The sequence below is a fragment of the Calidris pugnax genome, unplaced genomic scaffold (genome assembly GCF_001431845.1).
Source record: "Calidris pugnax isolate Ruff unplaced genomic scaffold, ASM143184v1 scaffold133, whole genome shotgun sequence".
NCBI lineage: Eukaryota > Metazoa > Chordata > Aves > Charadriiformes > Scolopacidae > Calidris > Calidris pugnax.
The window spans coordinates 970212-993583 of NW_015090977.1; the positions used below are offsets into that span (position 1 = coordinate 970212).

General features: G+C 55.2%; 3 protein-coding genes across 4 annotated transcripts in view; 1 reads left to right on the forward strand and 2 right to left on the reverse strand.

Moving 5' to 3' along the window:
- The first annotated feature begins 252 nt into the window (after positions 1–252).
- Positions 253–6812, forward strand: LOC106894545 (multidrug and toxin extrusion protein 1-like). Its single transcript, XM_014953257.1, is given in 18 exon segments — positions 253–355; positions 615–797; positions 876–977; positions 1148–1216; positions 1494–1642; positions 1754–1796; positions 1930–1974; positions 2458–2555; positions 2753–2850; positions 3378–3491; positions 3609–3676; positions 3929–4037; positions 4208–4283; positions 4362–4431; positions 4758–4890; positions 5228–5322; positions 5803–5950; positions 6330–6812. Coding segments are annotated over 18 exon segments (1902 nt in total). The 5' UTR covers positions 253–274; the 3' UTR covers positions 6551–6812.
- Positions 6813–7045: 233 nt separating this feature from the next.
- Positions 7046–23372, reverse strand: part of LOC106894546 (fatty aldehyde dehydrogenase-like) — an 18534-nt gene continuing 2207 nt past the window's right edge. The window contains exons 2-10 of the mRNA XM_014953258.1: positions 11658–11831; positions 11215–11446; positions 10728–10813; positions 10402–10639; positions 10068–10238; positions 9721–9887; positions 8992–9091; positions 8014–8249; positions 7046–7884 (exon numbers count right to left, since the gene is read on the reverse strand). Of these exons, the coding sequence (XP_014808744.1) occupies positions 7858–7884; positions 8014–8249; positions 8992–9091; positions 9721–9887; positions 10068–10238; positions 10402–10639; positions 10728–10813; positions 11215–11446; positions 11658–11819 (1419 nt within the window). The 5' untranslated portion in view covers positions 11820–11831 and the 3' untranslated portion in view covers positions 7046–7857. The remainder of the gene's footprint in view (positions 7885–8013; positions 8250–8991; positions 9092–9720; positions 9888–10067; positions 10239–10401; positions 10640–10727; positions 10814–11214; positions 11447–11657; positions 11832–23372) is intronic.
- LOC106894543 (fatty aldehyde dehydrogenase-like) overlaps positions 15198–23372 on the reverse strand; it is a 9017-nt gene continuing 842 nt past the window's right edge. Inside the window, exons 2-12 of one of the 2 annotated variants that reach the window (XR_001413281.1) lie at positions 23017–23190; positions 22093–22324; positions 21900–21985; positions 20827–21035; positions 20582–20699; positions 20305–20446; positions 19958–20124; positions 19345–19444; positions 18327–18562; positions 17203–17326; positions 15198–16902 (exon numbers count right to left, since the gene is read on the reverse strand). Coding sequence is in view for 1 of the 2 variants with exons in the window: in XM_014953254.1 (XP_014808740.1) it covers positions 18375–18562; positions 19345–19444; positions 19958–20124; positions 20305–20446; positions 20582–20699; positions 20827–21035; positions 21900–21985; positions 22093–22324; positions 23017–23178 (1404 nt within the window). In the remaining variant the exon portion in view is untranslated. The remainder of the gene's footprint in view (positions 16903–17202; positions 17327–18326; positions 18563–19344; positions 19445–19957; positions 20125–20304; positions 20447–20581; positions 20700–20826; positions 21036–21899; positions 21986–22092; positions 22325–23016; positions 23191–23372) is intronic. The other variant, XM_014953254.1, reaches the window with a different exon arrangement.

The following is a 23372-nucleotide window of genomic DNA, read 5'->3' on the forward strand; positions in this document are numbered from 1 at the left end:
CATGGGCTACCCCATCCCACTGGTGCCCACCTCCTGAGGGTCTGCAGGTCCTGTCCAGCTCCCCTGCCCTACGCGGGGCCAAGGCAGGACTCTATATTTGGCCTGGCGGAGCGGTGCCGGTGAAACCCGACGCTGCTGCGCTGTGCGAGGCCGACAGCTGGAGCCAATGGGGCCAGCTTGTCTTGGCCACCACCACACCGTGATGAGAGGGGCCGAGACCAGCAGCAGCCCCCGCCACTGCCGGCAGCAGCTCAGGGAGACCGCACACGGACCCATGGACCCTCCATCGCTGGTGGAAGAGGCAGGCAACCCTCCAGCCCCCCGGCCGGCGGAGCCAGGGCGAAGCAGGAGAGAGGTATGAGGGCTCACGGGAGTGATTTGGGAAGTCTTGGTCCCTTGCACCGCACATCCGGGCTCCTCCGTGGTGCACAGGACCCTCGCTGCCCTGTCCTGCCCCGCTGCCCGCACTTCCCATCGCCGCCCCGGCAGCAGGCGGTCAGCTCGCCTGGCCCCGGCTGAAGTTCACCCCACCGTTGGTTACACATTGCTCACCCCGAGGAGGTGGTTTTTAACCGAGCGCGGAGGAAGAGGGTTCTTTCCCTCCCCCTGGGCAGAGCGGCAGCATGAAGAAGCAGGCGGACCTCCCCGAGGAGAACGGCTTCAGCGAGGCGATGGCCGCCGGCCAGCACGATCTCACACCCGGCAGCTGCGGGAAGAAACGCCGCTGGCTTCGGTGCTTGGTCCCGGACAACTTCTGGGAGGACGCGAAGAAGCTGCTGGTGCTGGCGGGGCCACTGGTGAGAAGCTCGACAGGAGAATGCTCCCCCCAGCACGGCTACCCCTGCTCACCTCCATCTCCTCTTCCCCTCGCTTAGATCCTGATCCAGCTGCTGATCTTCCTGATACACCTCGTCAGCTCCATATTCTGCGGCCACCTGGGCAAGGTTGAGCTGGCTTCCGTCACGCTGGCCATCGCTGTAAGCATTCCACGGGGCTGCCCCTCTGCCGGGCACCAGCTCCCACCTGCTGACACTGGGATGGGATACAGACGAGGATTTCGGTCTCCCATTTTTCCTTTTAGCTCCTCTCCTGACCTAAAAGTCTTAAATACATTCACTCTTTGTTTTTTTAACTCCTGTTTTTCTAGGTTATAAATGTTACTGCCATCTCTGTAGGTTATGGTTTGTCTTCGGCATGTGACACCTTGATATCACAGGTGGGTAAGAGCTGCTGGCACTTGTCCTGGAGACAGGGGCTTTTCCAGCATCGGCTGATGCTGCCCAGACACTGCATGGAGCCTTGGCTTCACCTGCGAGCTGGGGAAGCTTGTCCCCAAGCAGCAATCCCATAGCAGGGAGCTCCGTGCTCCCCTTGAAATACCAAATCCTTTCCCAGGGTGGTCAGGGCTGCTCCACGCTCCGTGGGGTCCCTGTCCCCCCAGCACTGACGTGCTGCCAGTGCAAGCAGAGCCCGACCCTCCTCTCGCCTTGCAGACCTACGGCAGCAGGAACCTGCTGCGCGTGGGGGTGATCCTGCAGCGTGCCATCCTCATCCTCCTGCTCTGCTGCTTCCCCTGCTGCGCCATCCTCATCAACATCTAGCAGCTCCTGCTCCTCATCCGCCAGGACCCCGAGGTCTCCAGGTCGGGTGGCCCAGACACTGCTGTCTTGTCCCTCCCCGTTGTGCTGGGGCTGCAAGGAGGGGGGCTATGGCCGTGCCCCCCTCACTAACCGTGCCTCTCCTCTCCCCCCAGGTTAACCCAGCGCTACGTGACGGCGTTTGTCCCTGCTCTCCCGGTGAGTCTCTGTGGGCACCCTGGATGCTGGCCACACACAGGGACCAGCCATCCTGCTCCTTGTTTTCCACCACAGCAGCAGCAGAGCCCCTGCTCAGGGCTGGCCTCACCTCATCCACCAATTTCCTTTTCAGGCAGTTTTTATGTATAGCCTGGAGACCAAATATCTGCAGAACCAGGTAGGTGCCACAGCCCTTACACCCACAGAGGATCAGTCCTGGCTCAGGGCTCTCTTCAACCATGCACCCAGGGGTTTCATGCTTGCTTTTCCTAGTAAAAAGGCAGCGCTTCTCCCCACCATTGCCTGGGTGCCCCAGAACAGCTCTGACCCTGGAGATCACCCCATCCCATGGCACCATCCCACCTCATCCCCAGTTGCATCCATCTGCCTGATGGACCTCCCATCATACTTCCCCAAATCAGGGATTTACCTCCAACACACTCATTTTCCAAGCAGGCAACATCATCAGAAGTTTCTTTCTTTGCCTGGGAAAGCTGCTGAGCAGGGGGGCTGGTGGGCACCTTCTCACCTCTCTCCCAAAGCTTTAGTGAAGGTGCTGCAGCCCCTATCTCCTCCCTCTTTGCAGATGATCATGTGGTCTCACCTCTCTCCCAAAGCTTTGGTGAAGGTGCTGCAGCCCCCATCTCCTCCCTCTTTGCAGATGATCATGTGGCCGCTGGTGCTGAGCGGGATTGTTGGCAACGTCGTCAACGTCATCGCAAACTGCATCTTCCTCTACGTGCTCGACTTGGGCATTTCGTGAGTAGCGCCCGCGTCCCACGGAGGGGAAAACACAACACCTGGCAACAGCAAAGAACTTTTCAGGGATGTTGGCTCCACTAGGCATGGCTGAGCATCCGGTGCTTGCGGGGGCACCGCAGGACGTTACGCTCTGGCACCCCGAGGCCGGGGAGGCGTGAGCAGGATGACAACAACCTTTCTCATTTCCTTTGCAGGGGCTCAGCCTGGGCCAACACCGTTGCTCAGTATTCACAAACCATTTTCTTGTTCCTGTATATTATCGGAAGGAAACTCCACGTGAAGACCTGGGGAGGTAAGAGTGTCTCCCCAGCTCCCTCTGGCTTCTGCCTTACACAAGTATGTGTGAATCTTCCACCACTTCCACCAGGACTTCTTCTATCAGGACTAATTCTGTTAGTCCTGAGGGTGAAATATTAACCTCAGCCCGGTACGCCCCAGGAATGTGGTGCTGCTTCGGTGGCAGCACATCCTGTGCGAGGGTTGGCAGGGCACCGTGCTGGGCAGTAAACATTAATTCTGGAGAAATGACACTTTCTGCTGAGGCTTTGTAGGGTTCAGCCCCAAAGCCGGATGAGCACAGACGTAAGCATGAGGTTGTCCTCAGGTGCTCTGCTCTGGGAGGGATGAGTTGAGGGTTGCACCACTCTGTGGCCCACAGGAAGGCATCAGCAGAGCTTGCTGCTGGAGGTCTTATGGAACTGAGGAGCATTGCCCTGGTGGCTCTGCAAACAGGAGCAGCACCTCCACCTGCCTCAGGTGATCTTGAGGACGTAGTGGCCAGTCTGGTTGTCCACTAGGTGACATTTCTCCTCTCTACAGGCTGGTCCAGTGAGTGCCTGCTGGAGTGGGACAGCTTCACCTCCCTGGCAGTGCCCAGCATGCTCATGATATGCATCGAGTGGTGGACCTACGAAATTGGGAGCTTCTTGATAGGTGAGTGGAGAGGGGGGAGTTGCAAGGGTGTGGACAGGGTGTGACCCAGAGTGGCGTCTGCAGCAGTTCTGGGCCAAGAACAGCTCTCACCCACAGCACTGACCTCCTCTCCCCCAGGCCTGCTGAGCGTCATAGAGCTCTCTGCCCAGTCCATCATCTACGAGGTGTCCGTTGTGGCTTTCATGGTAAGGGCTGGGGGTTATTATTTCAGACCAGGGCTCCCAAGGGACAGACACCCAACAAAAATCAGCTCCAGCAAATCTCGGTCTTCCCCCTCTGCCCTTAAGCCTCTCCCCGCTCCTGCCTATCCCTCCTATGGAGATGTTTCAAATTAAATCCTGAACTCCATCCCTGTCTCTGCCGGGTGGTTGTTCTGCCATCACTGCAATGGCCCCATTACCTGGACACACACACGAGCCTCAGCCCTGTGGTTACAGATCCCCCTGGGGCTGGGGACGGCCGCCAGCGTGCAGGTGGGGAACGCGCTGGGCGCCGGCGACATCGAGACGGCCAAGAGATCCTCCTCCACCAGCCTGCTCTGCACAGGTCAGACCACCAACACGACAGGAAGCCTTTGCCCAGGCTTCTTCCAGGCATGGCAGGACCAGGGAGCCTTGGAAGTCCCCTGGCTGTGGTGTCCCCTGCTCTCTCCCTTTGGCTGCCCCTGAGCTCCCCATCACAGCCGGGCCGGGCTCAGCGTTTGCTGTGTTTTTCAGGGGCATTTAGCATAGCCATGGGGGCCATTTTAATGGCCACGAAGAACATGCTGGGATACATCTTCACCCCTGAGAAGTGAGTGCCGCCGGCTCCCAGCCCTAGTGTGCAGACGTTGGTTCCTAAAAGTGATGGTTGGCTCTTCTCTGTCCCCAGGGAAATTGTTGACTTGGTGGCCTGGGTCATGCCCGTCTACGTTGTCTTCCACTTGTTTGAAGCCATGTGTGTAAGTCCCTTGGGATGCTGCTGCTTTGGGTATGGGACCTCGGTGCTGAGTGGCAGCATCACAGGTTGGTCAAGGGTCCCTGAAGCTGTGGGTGAGCACCAACACTGGGACCCTGCAGGGGTCACCCCTTAGAAAACACCAAGCGCACAAGGAGCTGCCAACCCACAGGATGGGGGAGGGATGAAGAAATAACCGGGCAGAGGTGGGGGAGCTGGTTCATCACCAGGATGGTTCACCAGCCCCCTCAAAGGCAGTGTCAGAGCCCTGAATTTGGCCAAGGTGGTGCTTCTGGCTCTGGCCCCAGCCGCTCTCCCTCTCCCCGGCAGGGTGCCTGCAGCGGGGTGCTCAGAGGCATAGGCAAGCAGAAATTCGGTGCCATCCTCAACGCCGTCAGCTACTATGGTGTGGGCCTGCCCCTGGCAGCTGTGCTGCTCTTCGTGGCCAGGATCGGAGTCATAGGTACCAACCCCCGGGCACACAGCTCTGCGTGTCCCCACATCCCCGTGGGGGGATCCCCCCAGCTCCACCGATGGCTCACCATGACCTTCCTGCCTGGATCTGCTCCCCCTACCTGGCTGGGGACTGGGCACACCAGGGTGGACCTTGAAACTACTGAGAGCTTTTAACTGTACTGGGAAAAAGCAACCACCACAGCAAGCACCCACGGCTGCCCCATACCCATGTCCCTGCTGACCTCGGTGATGTCCCCTTTTCTTGACTCGCTGTCCGGAGATGCTGTCTGGGTTGGGTTTGGTCCAGCCGTGGTGCCTGACTGATGCCAGCATGCCCTCTGCAGGCCTGTGGCTCAGCATGCTCGTCTCCGTCTCCATCCTCTGCACCTGCTTCATCGCCTACATCTGCCGCATGGACTGGAGGACGGCGGCCGAGGAGGTAACCTGGGCACCCACAGCATCGCAACTTTCCACTAGGAAGGTCCCCAGTAGCTTGGCTGGGATCACAGTGGGATAAGACAGCATTGTGAGCTTGATCCCTCATCGTGTCCCCAGCAAAAGATAGTGCTCCCCTGTTTGGGACTGTGACCACGTCCCCATATTCAGCTCCCTCCCACCCATACACTCGATGGCCTCAAGGTTTCCCTTGTGCCACCCTTGGCTGGGCACACAAAGCACAAAGCAGATGGGCTGACTGAGGTGTACCTCAACCCTACAGTCCTGAGCATTGTCTTGTGCCCCAACAATTCCAGGGTTCCCACCAGCCAGAATAACTTGGGTATTTTGGGCACCTTTCAGCTGCAACATGGTGCCATTTCCAGCCAGATAAACCCCATGAGAGGCGACACATTGCTTTTGCTTGGTGGGGATTTCCCACACCACGTGCCACCAGCTAAACCCATTACGTTTCCTCCCTCAGGCTCAGCGCCGCGCAGGAGTGACCCAGCCACCACCAGAGGAGCCGAACCCAGACCTTGATCTCTCCTGCAAGGCCCTTCCCTCTGGTGGGGGGCCAGCCCCAGTGCCCCATACATACCCCCCTGCCACGGTGGTGAAGGGGTGCATAGGTATGGCCAGGAGCTGGGCACTGCGTGGGGTGGTGAGTTTGGGGTCCAGGAAGGGTCCCCAAGGGTTCACATAAACCAGGAACAAGCCCACAAAATGGAGATGCATCATAGTGTTGGTGATGCCCCTGTAACAGTAATTACAAGGGTGGGCTCAGGAGGATGATGGAAGCTGTTGGGGGGATGACCTGGAGGGATGGGGCACCCTGGGGCAGTTCTCACCTTGCAGACACCGAATCCCACTGAAGCTCCACCAAGGGCTGGAGATCTCCACACTCTGTGCTGCTTGTAAAGCGCTTTCAGACCTCAGACCAAACCCTCCCAAGACACCCCTCAATCCCCCTGAAAAGCTCTCAGCGACCCTGCCCTGTTCTCCTTGCAGCGGGAGTGGATGCACAGAACGGCGTGGTGCTCACGGGCATCACCAGGACGGAGGGACCAACGTACCAGCTGGAGCTGCAGGAAGCCACTCCTGTCACGTCCCCTCCGGCCACCGCCGTGGTCACCAAGGAGCTGATCATCCGGCGGGGGCTGGCAGTGGCCGCAGCCATCGCAGTACTTGCGCTTGGCATTGTCATAAAGCTGGTGACCAGCAAACACTGACTCGTGCCAGGGACTGTGGGGACTTTGCTTTGGGGGCAAAAGCCCCTCCTGATGGATGGACGTACAAAGCACAGACCGGCCAGCGAGAGAACCCAGCACATGCCTGTCCCATGGGAGCCAAAGGGCTCCCTGGCAGCATTCGGTGGCATCTGCTCAGCCACCACTCGGGAACAGGCCCTGTGGCTGCTCTGACCCCCAAAATGCTGTTTGGGGTGTGTGGGTCCCCCTCTCCTGCCTGCGCTGCTGGCTATCGCCTGCCGACCGGAGCCGAGCACAGCCCGGCTCACACCGCTGCTCTGCCAAAAATGCCAAATAAAGGATAAACCCAGCTGGACTCGGGCTGGCTCCTTTGGGAGGGGGCTGAGGGCAGGGGAATGTCCGACGCTGGGGGCTGCAGTGAGCCCGGGGGGCTTGTGGGTCTTGCCCCGGCCCCAAGCGGCCTTTGCAGTAAAACAAAGGTTTTATTCAGCAAGGCAGCTTCCAGTTACAAGCTTGGAGGTAAAAGACTCCCAGTAAACCAATAAAAAGTGGAAATTCAATTACACGTGAGATGGCTGGCTGCTCAGCTGAGGCCAAGGACTTCCCCAGACCTGGGACTCTGGTGGCAGCAATGCCGCTGTTGTCACACAGCCCCAGATGCAGCATGGTGGTCCCTGGTGCTCCTTGAGTCCTTGGGCAGAGTGTGGGCACAGCTCCCACAGCCTTTGCTGTCACCTCAGGTAGCCTTTCACACCTTGGAGGGCTAAAGGTGGTTTCCCCCTGCAATGAGACATCACCTGTTTTGTCGTGAGTCCTTTGGAGGGTGGGGTGCTGCAGGTTCTTGGAGGTTCTTTCCCTCTACTCTTGGCAGGCTGATGGGGACAACCAGCCTGGGCTGTCCCCTTCAGTAAGACCCACATTTGGTCAGGCTTATTGCTGGTATGAGACAGCTTTCTATGGGGATCACACGATGTGTTCCACAGACAACAGGCTCAGCAACAGCTGGCTTTGTTCCGATACCCTTGTGACAAATGATTCCTCCATTCCCCAGAGCTTTTAGATGGGATCCTGTTTGCAAAGCGGGGTAGATGCTGCCTCCTTCCATCTGCCACCACTCACTGCTGAGGTCTGAACCAATTCCTGTGTTTCAGTGGGAGCTGGGGCCTTCTGCTTGGGGCTTCTCTGCTTTTGGTGGGTTTCATTTGCTTCTACCTCTTCAGTGCATTGGCTGACTTGGAAGAAAAGAAATTGCAGCAGAAAAGAGTTCAGCACTAGGACTGCAGGGAGTGAGTGGCTGGTTACAGGTCCGGTGTGTTGCTGACTGTTGATCACCCACTTCGTCCGGAGCACACCATCTGGAGAGGCACAGAAACAAGGCTGAGCCCACAAGAAGGGAGCAGAGCCCGAGGCAACAGGGTGATGGAGGCTGAGACCAGGCCAGGGCTCAGGGGACAGAGCTGGGACATCAGAGAACCAAAGCTCACCTTTGCCACCACCGCTGCCACAATCCCCAGCACGGCCAACATGACCAGTCCCACTCGGCCCTTGTTAAACTGCATCAAGAGGAAGAGCTTGGCCCAATCCACCTTCTTCTGGCTGCCAGGTGGGTACCGGAGTTTGTTCACAACCTCCATCTTCAGGTCCTTGATCAAGCAGGCGCGGCGGTGGGAGAAGGTCTCAAAGCTGTGCTTGCCGTGGTAGGCGCCCATCCCGCTGTTACCTGAGGGACACAACCCACACAGGACACATCATGCACAGTGATACAGTGGCATTTCCTAAATAAATTTTGTTTGTCAGCGCTCAGAACACAGGGAAGGGTTAGTTGTGGTGCTTCTCACACCTGGAGCAGCTGCTCTGCTCCCCAAGGGTAGAGAAGCAAAAAGCAGCTTTAATAACTACCCAGAAATAAGTGAGGACCTGCTCCCTGCCTTGAACTGGTGCTCAGGCTGGTTGTGTGAACCCAGCCTTGGAATGTTAATGGCACCAGGCCTCTCCTCCCCAGGGCCAGTCCTGCTTCTCCCACAAAATTTACACTGGAGTAAGGGACAGGAGGAATAAGCAGTGGAACATAAGGAGGACATTCAGCAACCTGCCATCAGAAACACCCAAGACCTCCACCCTCCACCCACAGCCAGGTTGTATCTGCCACAGAACCATGAGCCTGACAGTGACTGTGGAAACTCAACCATCTGCTTGCCCACAGGCAACTTCACCCCATAGCTGGGTAAAGGAGAACCAGAGCCGCAGACAGATGTGCCAGAGGGTTTTCCTCTCCACTGGCACCAACACTGCTCTGACCACTAATGAGCCGTTTTACAAAGGAAACCATTAGTGAAAATAATACTAATGGGAAAATGCAGCTGAAAGTTTTCCTGAATTGCCAAACACGTATGATGGCATCTGGGTCAGAAGCTGCTGCTGGGAGACTGAAACCAGACCTACGGGTTGGAGCAGGGACTTACCCACACCGCCAAAGGGCAGATCAGGAACCAAAGCGTGCATGAAGACATCGTTGGCTGTCATGCCGCCGCTGGAGGTCTCCGATATCACCCGTCTGATCAGCTACCCAGAATGAGAGATGGCACAGAACAGAGGGAAATCAAGATGGGCCACAAACACCATGGCCTTTAGCAGAGGAGGTGGGTATCAAGGTGACGCTTGCGTCTCTCTTTGCGAGGGGCACGCTGTGCCTTGTTCCTTGAGAGAGGCTGGGTTTACATTACTTTAGCACAAGATCTGCCTTGCTGGAACAGCCACAAAATGAAGCGGGTCCATCCAAAAAGGAGAGGTCAGAGCCAGCAGTGCATCAGCCAGAGCCTGGGGTGCTCCTCAGCCCTCCCACCCAAACCGCCCGGGGCTGTTGTGTCAGAGTAGAGCCCTGACCTAAATTCCTGAGCTGGCACAACAGAGCATGGAGCGGGGGCAGGAGACATGCAAGGAACCAGCATCCATGAGCGTGGGCTGGCCAGCTGACACACACAGGAAGTGTGCAAACCCAAAGTCCTGCAGCAGGAGACTGGGAGCCTCCAGCAGCTCTGGGGACACTCATGGTCCCCTGAGAGACAAACACTGCGATTCAAAAGCAAAGAGGAACCAACACAGATCCTGTGGGGACACGTGCCTGGGACTGGCCACATTCAGCATCAAACTGCAAACAGTCGCCTCTGCAGGAGAGCACAGCCCAGACCCACCTTCTTGTTGTTTGAGAAGACATAGAGGGCAAGGGGCTTCTCACGACGGTTGATGAACTCAATGGCTTTGTCCACGTTCTTCACGGGCAGAATGGGGAGCACTGGCCCAAAGATTTCCTCCTCCATCACCTTTGACTCCGGAGAAACGTCGGTGAGGATAGTCGGTGCTGAGGCAAACAGGAGGGCAAGAGACAGTGTGAGCAGCACAGAAGACACGCTCCATCACAGGACCTCATCCTGGGCACTGCTTGCATTCAACACACACCAAGGGAGCCACAGACACAAGCACAGCCCCCAGAAGGCACACACCACCACCACTGCCCCTCCCCAACAGTTGCCAGAAGCACCTATGAAGCAGGAGGCCTCATCAGTCTGTCCTCCATAAGCGATATTCTGCCCTTCCAGCAGGCCCATGATCCTCTTGAAGTGACGCTTGTTGATGATCCTTTCATAATCTGGAGATGACTTCACATCTTCCCCATAGAATTCCTGCCAAAGAGCACAGTACAGCCAAAACCCTCAACACACCTTCACAACAGCCACAGCTCCAGGGCTGCTGCCACAGAACTCAGACCTGGGATGCAATGGGGAGTCAGTTGCACCTGAGTGACACCCGCAATCCAGGGATAACAGCCCAGAGATGTCCACGTGCCCCACAGCGTCCCTGCCCCTCTACTGAACCCCCAACCAAAGACTTGCCACAGCCTGACCTGCAGGCGACGGCCAGGTCACAGTCCTTGTCGATGTAGCAGGGGCTCTTCCCACCCAGCTCCAGGGTGACGGGCGTCAGGTGCTTGGCAGCTGCTGCCATCACGATTTTGCCCACTGCGGAGTTGCCGGTGTAGAGGATGTGATCAAACCTCTGGGTCAGCAGCTCTGTTGTCTCGGGTACTCCTCCAGTGACCACGGGGTACAGCTCCTGCAGGTTGAGAGTGTCATGGTCACCCCAACAGAGGGTATCCCCGTGGTGCAGAAAAATCTGGGGAGCAACACCAGACCTCACTCACCCTGTCAAGGTACTGCGGGAGGAGATCAGCCACCAGCCGAGCTGTGTTCTCGCTGATCTCTGATGGCTTCACAACGGCGGCATTACCTACAACATAAACGCAGCATGGACACTGAGCCCTCATGCTCCTCTCTTGCAGCAGCCACCCATTGTCCCCGGAAAGACAGGGGCTGTGGTGGGTCCCCACCTGCTGCGATGGCCCCGATCAAAGGCTGCATGACCAGGACAAAGGACTGATCTCTGATGGCTTCACGACAGCGGCATTACCTACAACATAAATGCAGCATGGACACTGAGCCCTCGTGCTCCTCTCCTGCAGCACCCACCCAAGGCCCCAGGAAGGACAGGGGCTGGCTGATCTCTGATGGCTTCACAACGGCGGCATTACCTACAACATAAACGCAGCATGGACACTGAGCCCTCATGCTCCTCTCTTGCAGCAGCCACCCATTGTCCCCGGAAAGACAGGGGCTGTGGTGGGTCCCCACCTGCTGCGATGGCCCCGATCAAAGGCTGCATGACCAGGACAAAGGGGTAGTTCCAGGCCCCGATGATCAGCACCACCCCCAGCGGCTCGGGGTAGATGTAGGCCTCGTCCCGCATCGTCAGTAGGTTCTTCTTCACAGGCCGCGGGGCTGCCCAGGATGGCAGCTTGTCCATGGTCAGAGCCAGCTCCCCCAGCACGCCAAGGATCTCGTGGCCATAGGCATTGGGCCCACTCTGCAATGACAGAGAGCTTGGGGAGGGCATGGCAAAGGCCTCCGCCTCCCATACCCACCATGGACGCCTGGGGAGGCAGGGCAAAGTCATCCAGGACCATGGAGGACATCAGCAAAAGCCATCAGCAGGACAAAAGCAGTCCTTGGCCTTCCCACTTCTGGGTTGACTGCCATCCATGCATGGCTCATAGGAGAAACCCCCCAACCCAGACCTTGTGCAGATCTGCCTTGATGGCTGCCAGGATCTCCTTCTCCTTCTCCTGCACCATCCGCTCCAGGGCCTTCAGCTGCTGCAGCCGGAACTCCAGCGAGCGGCAACGGCCCGAGTTGAAGGCAGCTCTCGCCCGCCCAACAACCTGCTGCATCTTCTCCATGGCTGCTCAGTGCTGCAGGGAGAGAGGGGCAGGACCCAGCTCACTGCAGGGCCATCAAGAGCTGTTCAAGGCCTGGGAACAGTCAAGGTGTGGCCACTAATAAGAAATGTTCCACCCAGAGCAAGGCTAGGAGATGTTCTCCTCCTTGGGTCACCTCCTGCTCCCAAGATGACTACTCAGGGCTCCCACCTTCTGATGCCCTATCCTACCAGCACAGGGTCCACCAATGGAGAGCACCTCTCACGGCAACCTAGCACCTCTGGGGATGGCTGATAGGTCCTTTTCTCTGTGTGCTTTCTCCTAAATCTGGGATACCCCTTAAACCCACCAGACACCCCTCCTTCTGCTCACAGGGATGCTCCCCATGAGCCAAAACGTGTAGATGACCATGGCCTTAGTGGGCAGCCAGCTGGAAGCAGAGCTGTGTGCCTGGACCAGCCTGCACCTGCCGTCCCTGGAACTGCGAGGCATTGCAGAAATACAAGAAAAGGTTGCAGAGGTTTCATCTGGCTTCTCAGGAGCAGTTTTCCTCTCTTTATTCAGGACAAGAGATTGCCTGCAGTTCCTGTCTAGCCAATGGAGGCACCAAGGTTCCCTTGCAACCCTTAAAATCTGCCCTTCTTCCCTGCTGCCGCCACAGCTGTGTGGTGCAGCCCCGATCCTCACCAAGAAAGCAGATGACTCATTAAATAATAAAAAGAAGAAAAAAAAGGAAGTTACCTTCAGAGCAGCTTCTCTCTCCACCAGTCTCCCGCAGCAAGTGCAAGCTGGCACAAGCCCTTCCCCTGACACAGCTCGCAGCGATGTCTCCTCCTCCCACCAGGGTAGAGCTGGCCCAGGCCCAGGGCTTGGGTCACCTCCTGCTCCCAAGATGACTACTCAGGGCTCCCACCTTCTGATGCCCTATCCTACCAGCACAGGGTCCACCAATGGAGAGCACCTCTCACGGCAACCTAGCACCTCTGGGGATGGCTGATAGGTCCTTTTCTCTGTGTGCTTTCTCCTAAATCTGGGATACCCCTTAAACCCACCAGACACCCCTCCTTCTGCTCACAGGGATGCTCCCCATGAGCCAAAACGTGTAGATGACCATGGCCTTAGTGGGCAGCCAGCTGGAAGCAGAGCTGTGTGCCTGTACCAGCCTGCGCCCGCCTTCCCTGGAACTGCGAGGCATTGCAGAAATACAAGAAAAGGTTGCAGAGGTTTCATCTGGCTTCTCAGGAGCAGTTTTCCTCTCTTTATTCAGGACAAGAGATTGCCTGCAGTTCCTGTCTAGCCAATGGAGGCACCAAGGTTCCCTTGCAACCCTTAAAATCTGCCCTTCTTCCCTGCTGCCACCACAGCTGTGTGGTGCAGCCCCGATCCTCACCAAGAAAGCAGATGACTCATTAAATAATAAAAAGAAGAAAAAAAAGGAAGTTACCTTCAGAGCAGCTTCTCTCTCCACCAGTCTCCCGCAGCAAGTGCAAGCTGGCACAAGCCCTTCCCCTGACACAGCTCGCAGCGATGTCTCCTCCTCCCACCAGGGTAGAGCTGGCCCAGGCCCAGGGCTCTCCCTAGATGCAAGATGCCCTTTACTCAGATATGTCCTCACCCTGCGAATACACAAGCTCTGGATGGTCGTGCTCTGCCGGGGCAGTGACTCAGCCGCCCGTGACAGATTGCGAGAGGGCACGTGGCATTGCCCTCGTCGGGGGCACGAGGCTGGGGGAGCGCTTTCACGTGAGGCAGCAGCCGTGGGGAGCCAAAGGAACACAGCCCGTGCTATCGTCCAGATCTGAGCACACAATCACAGAATCACACGGGTTTGGAAGGGGCTTCTGGAGATCATCGAGTCCAACCCCCCTGCCAAAGCAGGTTCACCCAGAGCAGGTTGCAAAGGAACTTGTCCAAGTGGCTTTTGAATGTCTCCAGAGATGGAGACAGCCTGCACCTGCCGTCCCTGGAACTGCGAGGCATTGCAGAAATACAAGAAAAGGTTGCAGAGGTTTCATCTGGCTTCTCAGGAGCAGTTTTCCTCTCTTTATTCAGGACAAGAGATTGCCTGCAGTTCCTGTCTAGCCAATGGAGGCACCAAGGTTCCCTTGCAACCCTTAAAATCTGCCCTTCTTCCCTGCTGCCACCACAGCTGTGTGGTGCAGCCCCGATCCTCACCAAGAAAGCAGATGACTCATTAAATAATAAAAAGAAGAAAAAAAAGGAAGTTACCTTCAGAGCAGCTTCTCTCTCCACCAGTCTCCCGCAGCAAGTGCAAGCTGGCACAAGCCCTTCCCCTGACACAGCTCGCAGCGATGTCTCCTCCTCCCACCAGGGTAGAGCTGGCCCAGGCCCAGGGCTCTCCCTAGATGCAAGATGCCCTTTACTCAGATATGTCCTCACCCTGCGAATACACAAGCCCTGGATGGTCGTGCTCTGCCGGGGCAGTGACTCAGCCGCCCGTGACAGATTGCGAGAGGGCACGTGGCATTGCCCTCGTCGGGGGCACGAGGCTGGGGGAGCGCTTTCACGTGAGGCAGCAGCCGTGGGGAGCCAAAGGAACACAGCCCGTGCTATCGTCCAGATCTGAGCACACAATCACAGAATCACACGGGTTTGGAAGGGGCTTCTGGAGATCATCGAGTCCAACCCCCCTGCCAAAGCAGGTTCACCCAGAGCAGGTTGCAAAGGAACTTGTCCAAGTGGCTTTTGAATGTCTCCAGAGAAGGAGACTCCACCATCTCCCTGGGCAGCCTCTTCCAGGGCTCTGCCACCCTCAAAGGAAAGAAGTTCATCCTCGTGTTTAGGTCGAACTTCTTATGTTCAAGTTTGTGCCCATTTTCTCTTGTCCTATTCCTGGGCACCACTGAAAACAGACTGGCCCCATCCTCTTGACACCCACCCTTTAACTATTTATAAGCATTGATCAGATCCTCCCTCAGCCTTCTCTTCTCCAGACTAAAAAGACCCAAGTCCCTCAGCCTCTCCTCATAAGGGCGATGCTCCAGGCCCCTCATCATCTTAACAGCCCTCCGCTGTATCCTCTCCAGCAGTTCCCTGTCCTTCTTGAACTGGGGAGCCCAGAACTGGACACAAACCCCAACCGGGCAGCGCCCACAGGTGGGAGGCCATCAGGGGGGTGGATCTGCACAGGACAGGAGGAAAACCAGTCCAGCTCCTCCACAGCTCCCGGCACCACCTCACCTCACACCCTACCTGCTCCTCTTCCCTGCCAGAGCTCCGGGGGGTTCCGTCCCCATGAACAGGGATGTCATCGTGCTGGGGACCTGCGCTGTGGCAGAGGCACCTCGCAACACACGTGTCACCTTGGGCCACCAGAGCCGGGAGCGGCAGAGGACGGGCAGGATTCCCCAGGAGACTGCAGGGACTTACCACGCTCAGTTTATTATTGAAATTCTCAGTGTTTATTTAGTACTTGCAAAATATATCATTAAAAAGGTTTAGGCACAAGGATTTTCACCAGACATGAAGAAATCCCATCTATTGCACAGTAAATATAATTTTCTACTCTAGAGTGAGTAATTGCATTTAATAATACTTTTTAAATTTACCTTCTTTAAACATTAATATTTCTAAGGTCCTTTCACATTAAATTTCTCCAGCATCCTCTCCCCAAGCTAGAACAAGCCCCATATGATCTCCCAGTGCAAGATTATAGCAGACCCAAGAAGCAAAAACGCAAAGGAGTACACACTCTTTTCAGTAATTGTTTTCTCTCGGAGGAGTCGGACCAGGAACGGGTTTGTACTGGTTTTGGCTGGGATGAAGTTAATTTTAATCATAGGTGCTAAGTTTCTTCATAGCAGGATGGTGCAGTGCTTTGGATTTGTGAGCAGAACAGTGTCAGTGACACACCTGGGGTTTGGCTGTGCCAAACAGCGCTCTGGGGGCGGGGGGCAAGAATTAGGGAGGGGACACGGCTGGGAGAGGTGACCCCAGCTAACCACAGGGATATTCCAGGCCGTATGATATTGCCTTCACAGATAAAAGCTGGGGGGAAAGAAGAGGAAGGTGAGGGGACATTGGAAGTTACAGCATCTGTCTTCCCAAGTCACTGCTACATGTGATGGAGCCCTGCCTTCCTGGGGATGGCTGAACATCTGCCTGCCAAGGAGAAGTAGTGAATTCATTCCTTAATTTGCTACCTTACATGCCCAAATTTCATTTTACCAATCCAACTTCATCTCAACCTACATGTTTTCTCTTTTACCCTCTCCCACTGGGGTGAGCGAGTTGAGCGGCTGCGCAGGGCTTGGGCACCCACCTGGGCAGACCCACCACAGGGTACTCTGCGATTCCCTCTTCTCTAAACAGGCCTGAAACTTCCTTTGTATGAACACAACATGCCCTTATCAGCAAAACACAGGTGGCGCAGGTATCACCTTTGTCATTTTCTAACTGCCAAATAATTCTTATGGGCACATGATGAAACCCAGAGCCCCCAAAAATGGAGTCAGCCTGCACCTCCTGACCAGCTGTGGACGATTCTGGCTCATAGGGATCCACGAATATTTTACCTCAATTTAACACAAAGGGACCTCACTGGGTTTATTCATCACCATCCCTGTCGGCAAAAAACCATCAGCCAGCACAGCCTCAGACTTGTCACCAAGAGGGTGATGTTTTGGAGCACAACAGAAGACAGACCATCCCAAAAACAGCAGGGAAAACACAAAAACCTAATCGCAGCTGAAATTTCAGCTCCTGTTTGTCACTGGAGGAAGGTAAGAGGTCTGGTGCAAGACACAGTGTGCGTGTTTCCGTGGAAGCAGTGCTCTGCAGGGCATGGGGTGGAGGTAGGGACTGGTATTTCTTGCTCTGCAGTCCTCCTTTTGAGAGCTTGTACCCACTGGTCCCTCTGTTTTCAGCACGGCTTTTTAGTAAACAGGAGTCCAAGCCTTCTCTTGGTTAGTGCCTCTCTAAGGCTGCTCTGTGTGTGTGACAGCTCACTGAAATAACCCAGTAGAAAAGGAAAAAAAAAAAGAAAAAAAAAAAAGACTTCTCAGCTTAAGGAAACGGACACAAAGTGAGCTCTCAGAGTGTGACTTGCACATGGCGCCTTCTCCTCTCTTCAGTAGTAAACCATCTGTGAAAGCAAAACACAATACCAATGTCCTGTCAAGGATTTGCTGAAAAAAAATCCCAACTTGCTTTCTAGAACAGCCTGAAGCAAAGCCCCTTCACTCAAGGCGACTTCCCCAGCGCCCCTCAGCATGCACTGACTGGTTATCCTGGATGCTGTATGAGCTCTGAGCGCTTCCAGGGAAAGCATCGCTCTCTGGCTCCAGGGGAGAACCTTCTGCAAGCCCCACAGTCACTGCTCTAACAAGGCTTTGCGCAGTCTCAAATCACACATCTACACACAGGAGAAGAAAAAGGCTCCTACCTCACTGTGACAGCCACAGGAGTGCTCTGAGACCTGCTCCTCCTTACCACTCACTGAGCCAGCCCAGCCTCTGAACAGCCAGCACAATCAAGAGGGCTTTTCTCTTCAGCACAGACTGGTGATTCTGAGAAAACCCAAATGGTTTCAAGATGCTGTGAGTTTCCCCCCCCTCTTCACTGAGAAGGCATTCACCTAAACAGGGCCTGCCTCCCTGGCTGGTGCTTCAAGACCTGAGCCAGTTGTTGGCTCCTACACGTCCTCCTGGACTCAGATAAGCAGTCTGGTTATCTCCCTGGCTTGCTGGGCTCCTGCATGTCTCCTTGCAGCAATAACCACACAGACCAGATTGAAGGGCAGAGTCTGACCCACCCTGCCACCTCCTGTCCCCTCCACGGCTGCCTCCTCAAGCCTATTAAACCACCAGGATGCACAGTTAAGCTTTGCAAGGAGCAGCCAGTGCAGGCACTTATAGTGCCTGGTCCACCAGCCATGGAGAACCACCAGCAATCACACTTGAAGATTTAGATATTACTCCTCCATCTCAGGAGGCATCTTGAGTCATTCAGCCAGCACCAGAGGGCTTCTGCCTCCTGCAGAGACGGGAGGACATCCCACCCTTCCGCACTACCCAGCCGGAATGAGGGGAGGAAATGGAAATAATTGAACTACAGGTTCAACTGCAACTGGCCGAGGAACAAGAGCTCGCTCTAGCCCTTGGCATTAGGACACAGATTCCCTTCCCCAGGGCCCTGAGGTGCAAAACTGCAGCCAGCAGGACAAGGCTGTGGAGCAGCTCACAACTGCTGCTGAAAGAAGCCCACGAATCAAAATCTCTCTAGAGACCTGTCCAAAAAGTACCGATCTCTGCCTCTGGAGGGAGCTTCTCATGGGTGTCACCCACCAAGGCACAGCAACAAGCCCAGGAGACTTCTCTGAGGACATTTCTATTCTAGATAGCACTTGCAAGAGCGAGAAGCACATCTTGAGACTTACAAGAGAAATTATCAAGACAGAAAAAAATAGCCCAGGCTCTAAGAAAGGACTGCAGTTGCAAAGAAGGAACTTGCAGAAGATCAGAGGAATTGCACGTGCACTCATGTAGAAGGCAAAGAGCCAAAGCTCACCTTTATCACCACAGCTGCCACAATCCCCAGCAGGGCCAAGATGGCCAGTCACACACGGCCCTTCCTAGACCGCTTCAGGATGAAGAACTTGGCCCAATCCAACTTCTTCTGGCTGCCAGGTGGGTACCGGAGTTTGTTCACAACCTCCATCTTCAGGTCCTTGATCAAGCAGGCGCGGCGGTGGGAGAAGGTCTCAAAGCTGTGCTTGCCGTGGTAGGCGCCCATCCCGCTGTTACCTGAGGGACACAACCCACACAGGTCACACCACAGGCTGAGCCAGTCAATCCTCTGGCTGCTGGAGGCCACCAGCAGGACAAAAAGCATCACAGGAAGATGCCAGTTGTTTGCCAGCTGCAGTGTGTGCTACCTACCCTGCATCTTCCTTCCTCACTTTAAAAGCACAGCTTCTCCTCCTTCAGAGAAGACAATTGTTCCTTCCTCTCTGCAGCACTTCTCTGTCTCTAAGATGTCCCTCTCTACTCCACCCCTCTTCTTCCCCATCCCGTTTTCACTACATACTTCATTGTGTCTCTGTATGTGCTGTGTGAAGGGTTTCCTGAGGAACCCTGGAGGATCCACCTCCATTGTCCGATTCCAGGAGAGCACGTGCTGTTCACTGCAGCAGAACACTGCGGGTTCAGTCAGCTTGTGAGCACTCTAACACCCAAACCCTCTTCTGCAAAGCTCCTGTAGGCTGTTCCATAACCTGTTCCAAGTCTCTACAAACTGCAGTCCTACCCTTTCTCCTGCAATTACTTCTGATCACAGCTGATGTTTTTACTTCAACTTTCACGTCAGTCTGCACTAACTGCTTCAATCTTCCCCCAAACACACCCAAAGGTTTTTCTCTTTAGGACCCTTTCCTAATGTACTCCCCAAATTTGTTACTGAGATCTGTTGTACAGAGACCCTTTGGCTGTAAGAGGCACAGGGGCAACTGGACAAAGAACAACTGCTGTTGTTCCCTGGCTCACACCGTGCATCGAGTCACAACACTTACGGAGCTCCAGTAACTTACCCACACCACCAAAGGGCAAGGTTGAGAGGAAGAAATGCATGATGACATCATTTCCAGTAACACCCCCACTGGAGGTCTGAGAGATTACTCTTTTGATTAACTGATAAAAGAAAAGAAAAAAAAACCAAACAGAACATTATAAGGCCCAGAAGAGACCAGACCGTGTAACTGAGACAGATGGCGAGGGGAGCTACGAGCCAACAGGCCATCGTATAATTTCCTCTGGCTGGTAACTCCAATGAGCCCTCTCCATGCAGCATTAACTCGAAGAAAGTGGAAAAGTTGAGAGGAAGGATGTGAAAGTTGGAAATCTGGGAGCTTGCCTCCTAATAAATTAAAAGTAACTAAATTAATCATGAAAGACTTCAAGGCACTACAGAGGAAATTCAGCCCTTTATCCTTCTATTTCACAAAGTCATGCAAATGCAAAGCAGGAGACTGCGAGGATACAGCAGCTCTGGGGACACTCGTGGTCCCCTGAGAGACAAACACTGCGATTCAAAAGCAAAGAGGAACCAACACAGACCCTGTGGGGACACGTGCCTGGGACTGGCCACATTCAGCATCAAACTGCAAACAGTCCCCTCTGCAGGAGAGTACAGCCCAGACCCACCTTCTTGTTGTTTGAGAAGACATAGAGGGCAAGGGGCTTCTCACGACGGTTGATGAACTCAATGGCTTCATCCACGTTCTTCACGGGCAGAATGGGGAGCACTGGCCCAAAGATTTCCTCCTCCATCACCTTTGACTCCGGAGAAACGTCGGTGAGGATAGTCGGTGCTGAGGCAAACAGGAGGGCAAGAGACAGCGTGAGCAGCACAGAAGACATGGTCCATCACAGGACCTCATCCTGGGCACCGCTTGCATTCAACACACACCAAGGGAGCCACAGACACAAGCACAGCCCCCAAAAGGCACACACCACCACCACCTCCCCTCCCCAACAGTTGCCAGAAGCACCTATGAAGCAGGAGGCCTCATCAGTCTGTCCTCCGTAAGCGATATTCTGCCCTTCCAGCAGGCCCATGATCCTCTTGAAGTGACGCTTGTTGATGATCCTTTCGTAATCTGGAGATGACTTCACATCTTCCCCATAGAATTCCTGCCAAAGAGCACAGCACAGCCAAAGCCCTCAACACACCTTCACAACAGCCACAGCTCCAGGGCTGCTGCCACAGAACTCAGACCTGGGCTGCAACGGGGACAACTCCCACAGCACGAGGAACTCCACACTCACCTGCAGAGTTGCCTTGATGTTCTCCACCACTTTGCTCTGGATGGACGGGTCGCAGAGGATGTAGTCTGGGGCGATGCAGGTTTGCCCACAGTTCATGTACTTCCCCCATGTTATCCTCCTGCAGGAGAAAGGGAGATGGTTTCTCCACAGTCAATCCCTTCCAGACCCCACCACCCAGTCAATCATGCCTGAGTGACCCCACAGTCCAGGGACAATGGCCAACTGAGGGCTTGCCACAGCCTGACCTGCAGGCGACGGCCAGGTCACAGTCCTTGTCGATGTAGCAGGGGCTCTTCCCACCCAGCTCCAGGGTGACGGGCGTCAGGTGCTTGGCAGCTGCTGCCATCACGATTTTGCCCACTGCGGAGTTGCCGGTGTAGAGGATGTGATCAAACCTCTGGGTCAGCAGCTCTGTTGTCTCGGGTACTCCTCCAGTGACCACGGGGTACAGCTCCTGCAGGGCAAACAAGAGCCTTACAATCACTTTGGTTGAAAGCAAATCTATCAAGGCAACAGCTCTGCATGGGCAGACTCACTTATGAGCTATGTTAGGATCTGGACAAAGGATGGCAGTTACAGAGACAAGTTCTGCTCCTTCCCCTGAAATGAAGTTTCACCTGCCGTACTGTGCCACATGAACTAAAGGAAATGGAAGTTGAGGCCAGGACTGAGTCAGGCTGTGGACCTACTCTCACATACTAAGACCAAGAGCACATATAACTGCCAGGTTCTCCTGAGGGCTGTCTCCTTCCTCAGCTCTCAACTCTTGCTTACAGACTGCACTAACTGCCCAGAGGAAACTGCACGGTGGGGCCCTGCTGTCAGAGCGACAGCACAATGGATGTCGGACCTGTCAAACAAGTAGAGGAAAAACATCTCTCTCTATGAGCATGGTTCAAAAGGACATGAATACCGGGGACATATTGCTACTGAGCCAATGGCACCCAACTCTCAGGAAGAGACAGGCACAGCCAGTATCCAACGCAAACTTGTGCTTACCCAGAGGCAACCCCAGCACAGTGTCCAAGAGCAATTATTGCAGTGAGAATTACACACACAGCTCTTTACAGGGTTGTGAATGTCAAAAAAGCTGCCATGTTGCAACAACCTTATGGAGGCACATTAAATTACACAAACTCAGGAGGAATATGTCAAAGTGTCTCCGCACTCTAAGAGCAATTCAACCATTTCTATATATCCTGCTTACACTCCTCTGGAGAGAGTGGACAACTGATCTGACTCTAATTTACAGGTACCACTCAAAAGCAAGACAGATATCTCCTCGAGACAATTACACCAGGCATGGGGCAACACTCACCCGGTCAAGGTACTGGGGGAGGAGATCAGCCACCAGCTGAGCCGTGTTCTCGCTGATCTCTGATGGCTTCACCACCACGGCATTGCCTACAACACAAATGCTGCATGGACACTGACACCTTGCACTCCTCTCCTGCCTCCTGCAGCATCCACCCAAGGCCCCAGGAAGGACAGGGGTTGTGGTGGGTCCCCACCTGCTGCAATGGCCCCGATCAAAGGCTGCATGACCAGGACAAAGGGGTAGTTCCAGGCCCCGATGATCAGCACCACCCCCAGTGGCTCGGGGTAGATGTAGGCCTCGTCCCGCATCGTCAGTAGGTTCTTCTTCACAGGCCGTGGGGCTGCCCAGGACGGCAGCTTGTCCATGGTCAGGGCCAGCTCCCCCAGCACGCCCAGGATTTCGTGGCTATATGCATTGTGCCCACTCTGGAATGAGAGAGAGCTTGGGGAGGGAATGGCAAAGCATCCAGAGAAGCAAGGTACATTCTGCTGCCTTAAAGTGGCAGAAAAGATGGCCAAGCCTGGATGCATAGGGCTCAGTGTGCAGCAGAAGCCAAAACCTGATAGGCAGGACCTGCTTTTGCTGCCCTGACTCAAACTAGCTCCTTCTTAGGAACGGTGGCAGCAAACCTTGGCAAGCTACAGTGAGAGGCGGGACCAAGGGAGGCATCAGCTCAAGCCACCTGGCAGGGGAAAAGGCAGCCCTTGGCCTTCCCACTGTCCCTTCGGGGTTGACCACCGTCCATGCATGGCTCATAGACACTCTGGAATGAGAGAGAGCTTGGGGAGGGAATGGCAAAGCATCCAGAGAAGCAAGGTACATTCTGCTGCCTTAAAGTGGCAGAAAAGATGGCCAAGCCTGGATGCATAGGGCTCAGTGTGCAGCAGAAGCCACACCCTGATAGCCAGGACCTGCCTTCACTGCCCTGACTCAAACTAGCTCCTTCTTAGGAACGGTAGCAGCAAACCTTGGCAAGCTACAGTGAGAGCTGGGATCATGGGAGGCATCAGCTCAAGCCACCTGGCAGGGGAAAAGGCAGCCCTTGGCCTTCCCACTGTCCCTTCGGGGTTGACCACCGTCTATGCATGGCTCATAGGAAAAACCCCCTGACTCAGACCTTGTGCAGATCCGCCTTGAGGGCTGCCAGGATCTCCTTCTCCTTCTCCTGCACCATCCGCTCCAGGGCCTTCAGCTGCTGCAGCCGGAACTCCAGCGAGCGGCAACGGCCCGAGTTGAAGGCGGCTCTCGCCCGCCCAACGACCTGCTGCATCTTCTCCATGGCTGCTCAGCGCTGCGGGGAGAGAGCGGCAGGACCCAGCTCACTGCGGGGCCTCCCTCCTTCCAGATGGAAGGTGACTGTTCATAGGATCATAGAATTGTTTAGGTTGGAAAAGACCCTTGGGATCATCGAGTCCAAACATCTACCCTACTCTACAAAGTTCTCCCCTACACCATATCCCCCAACACAGCTAA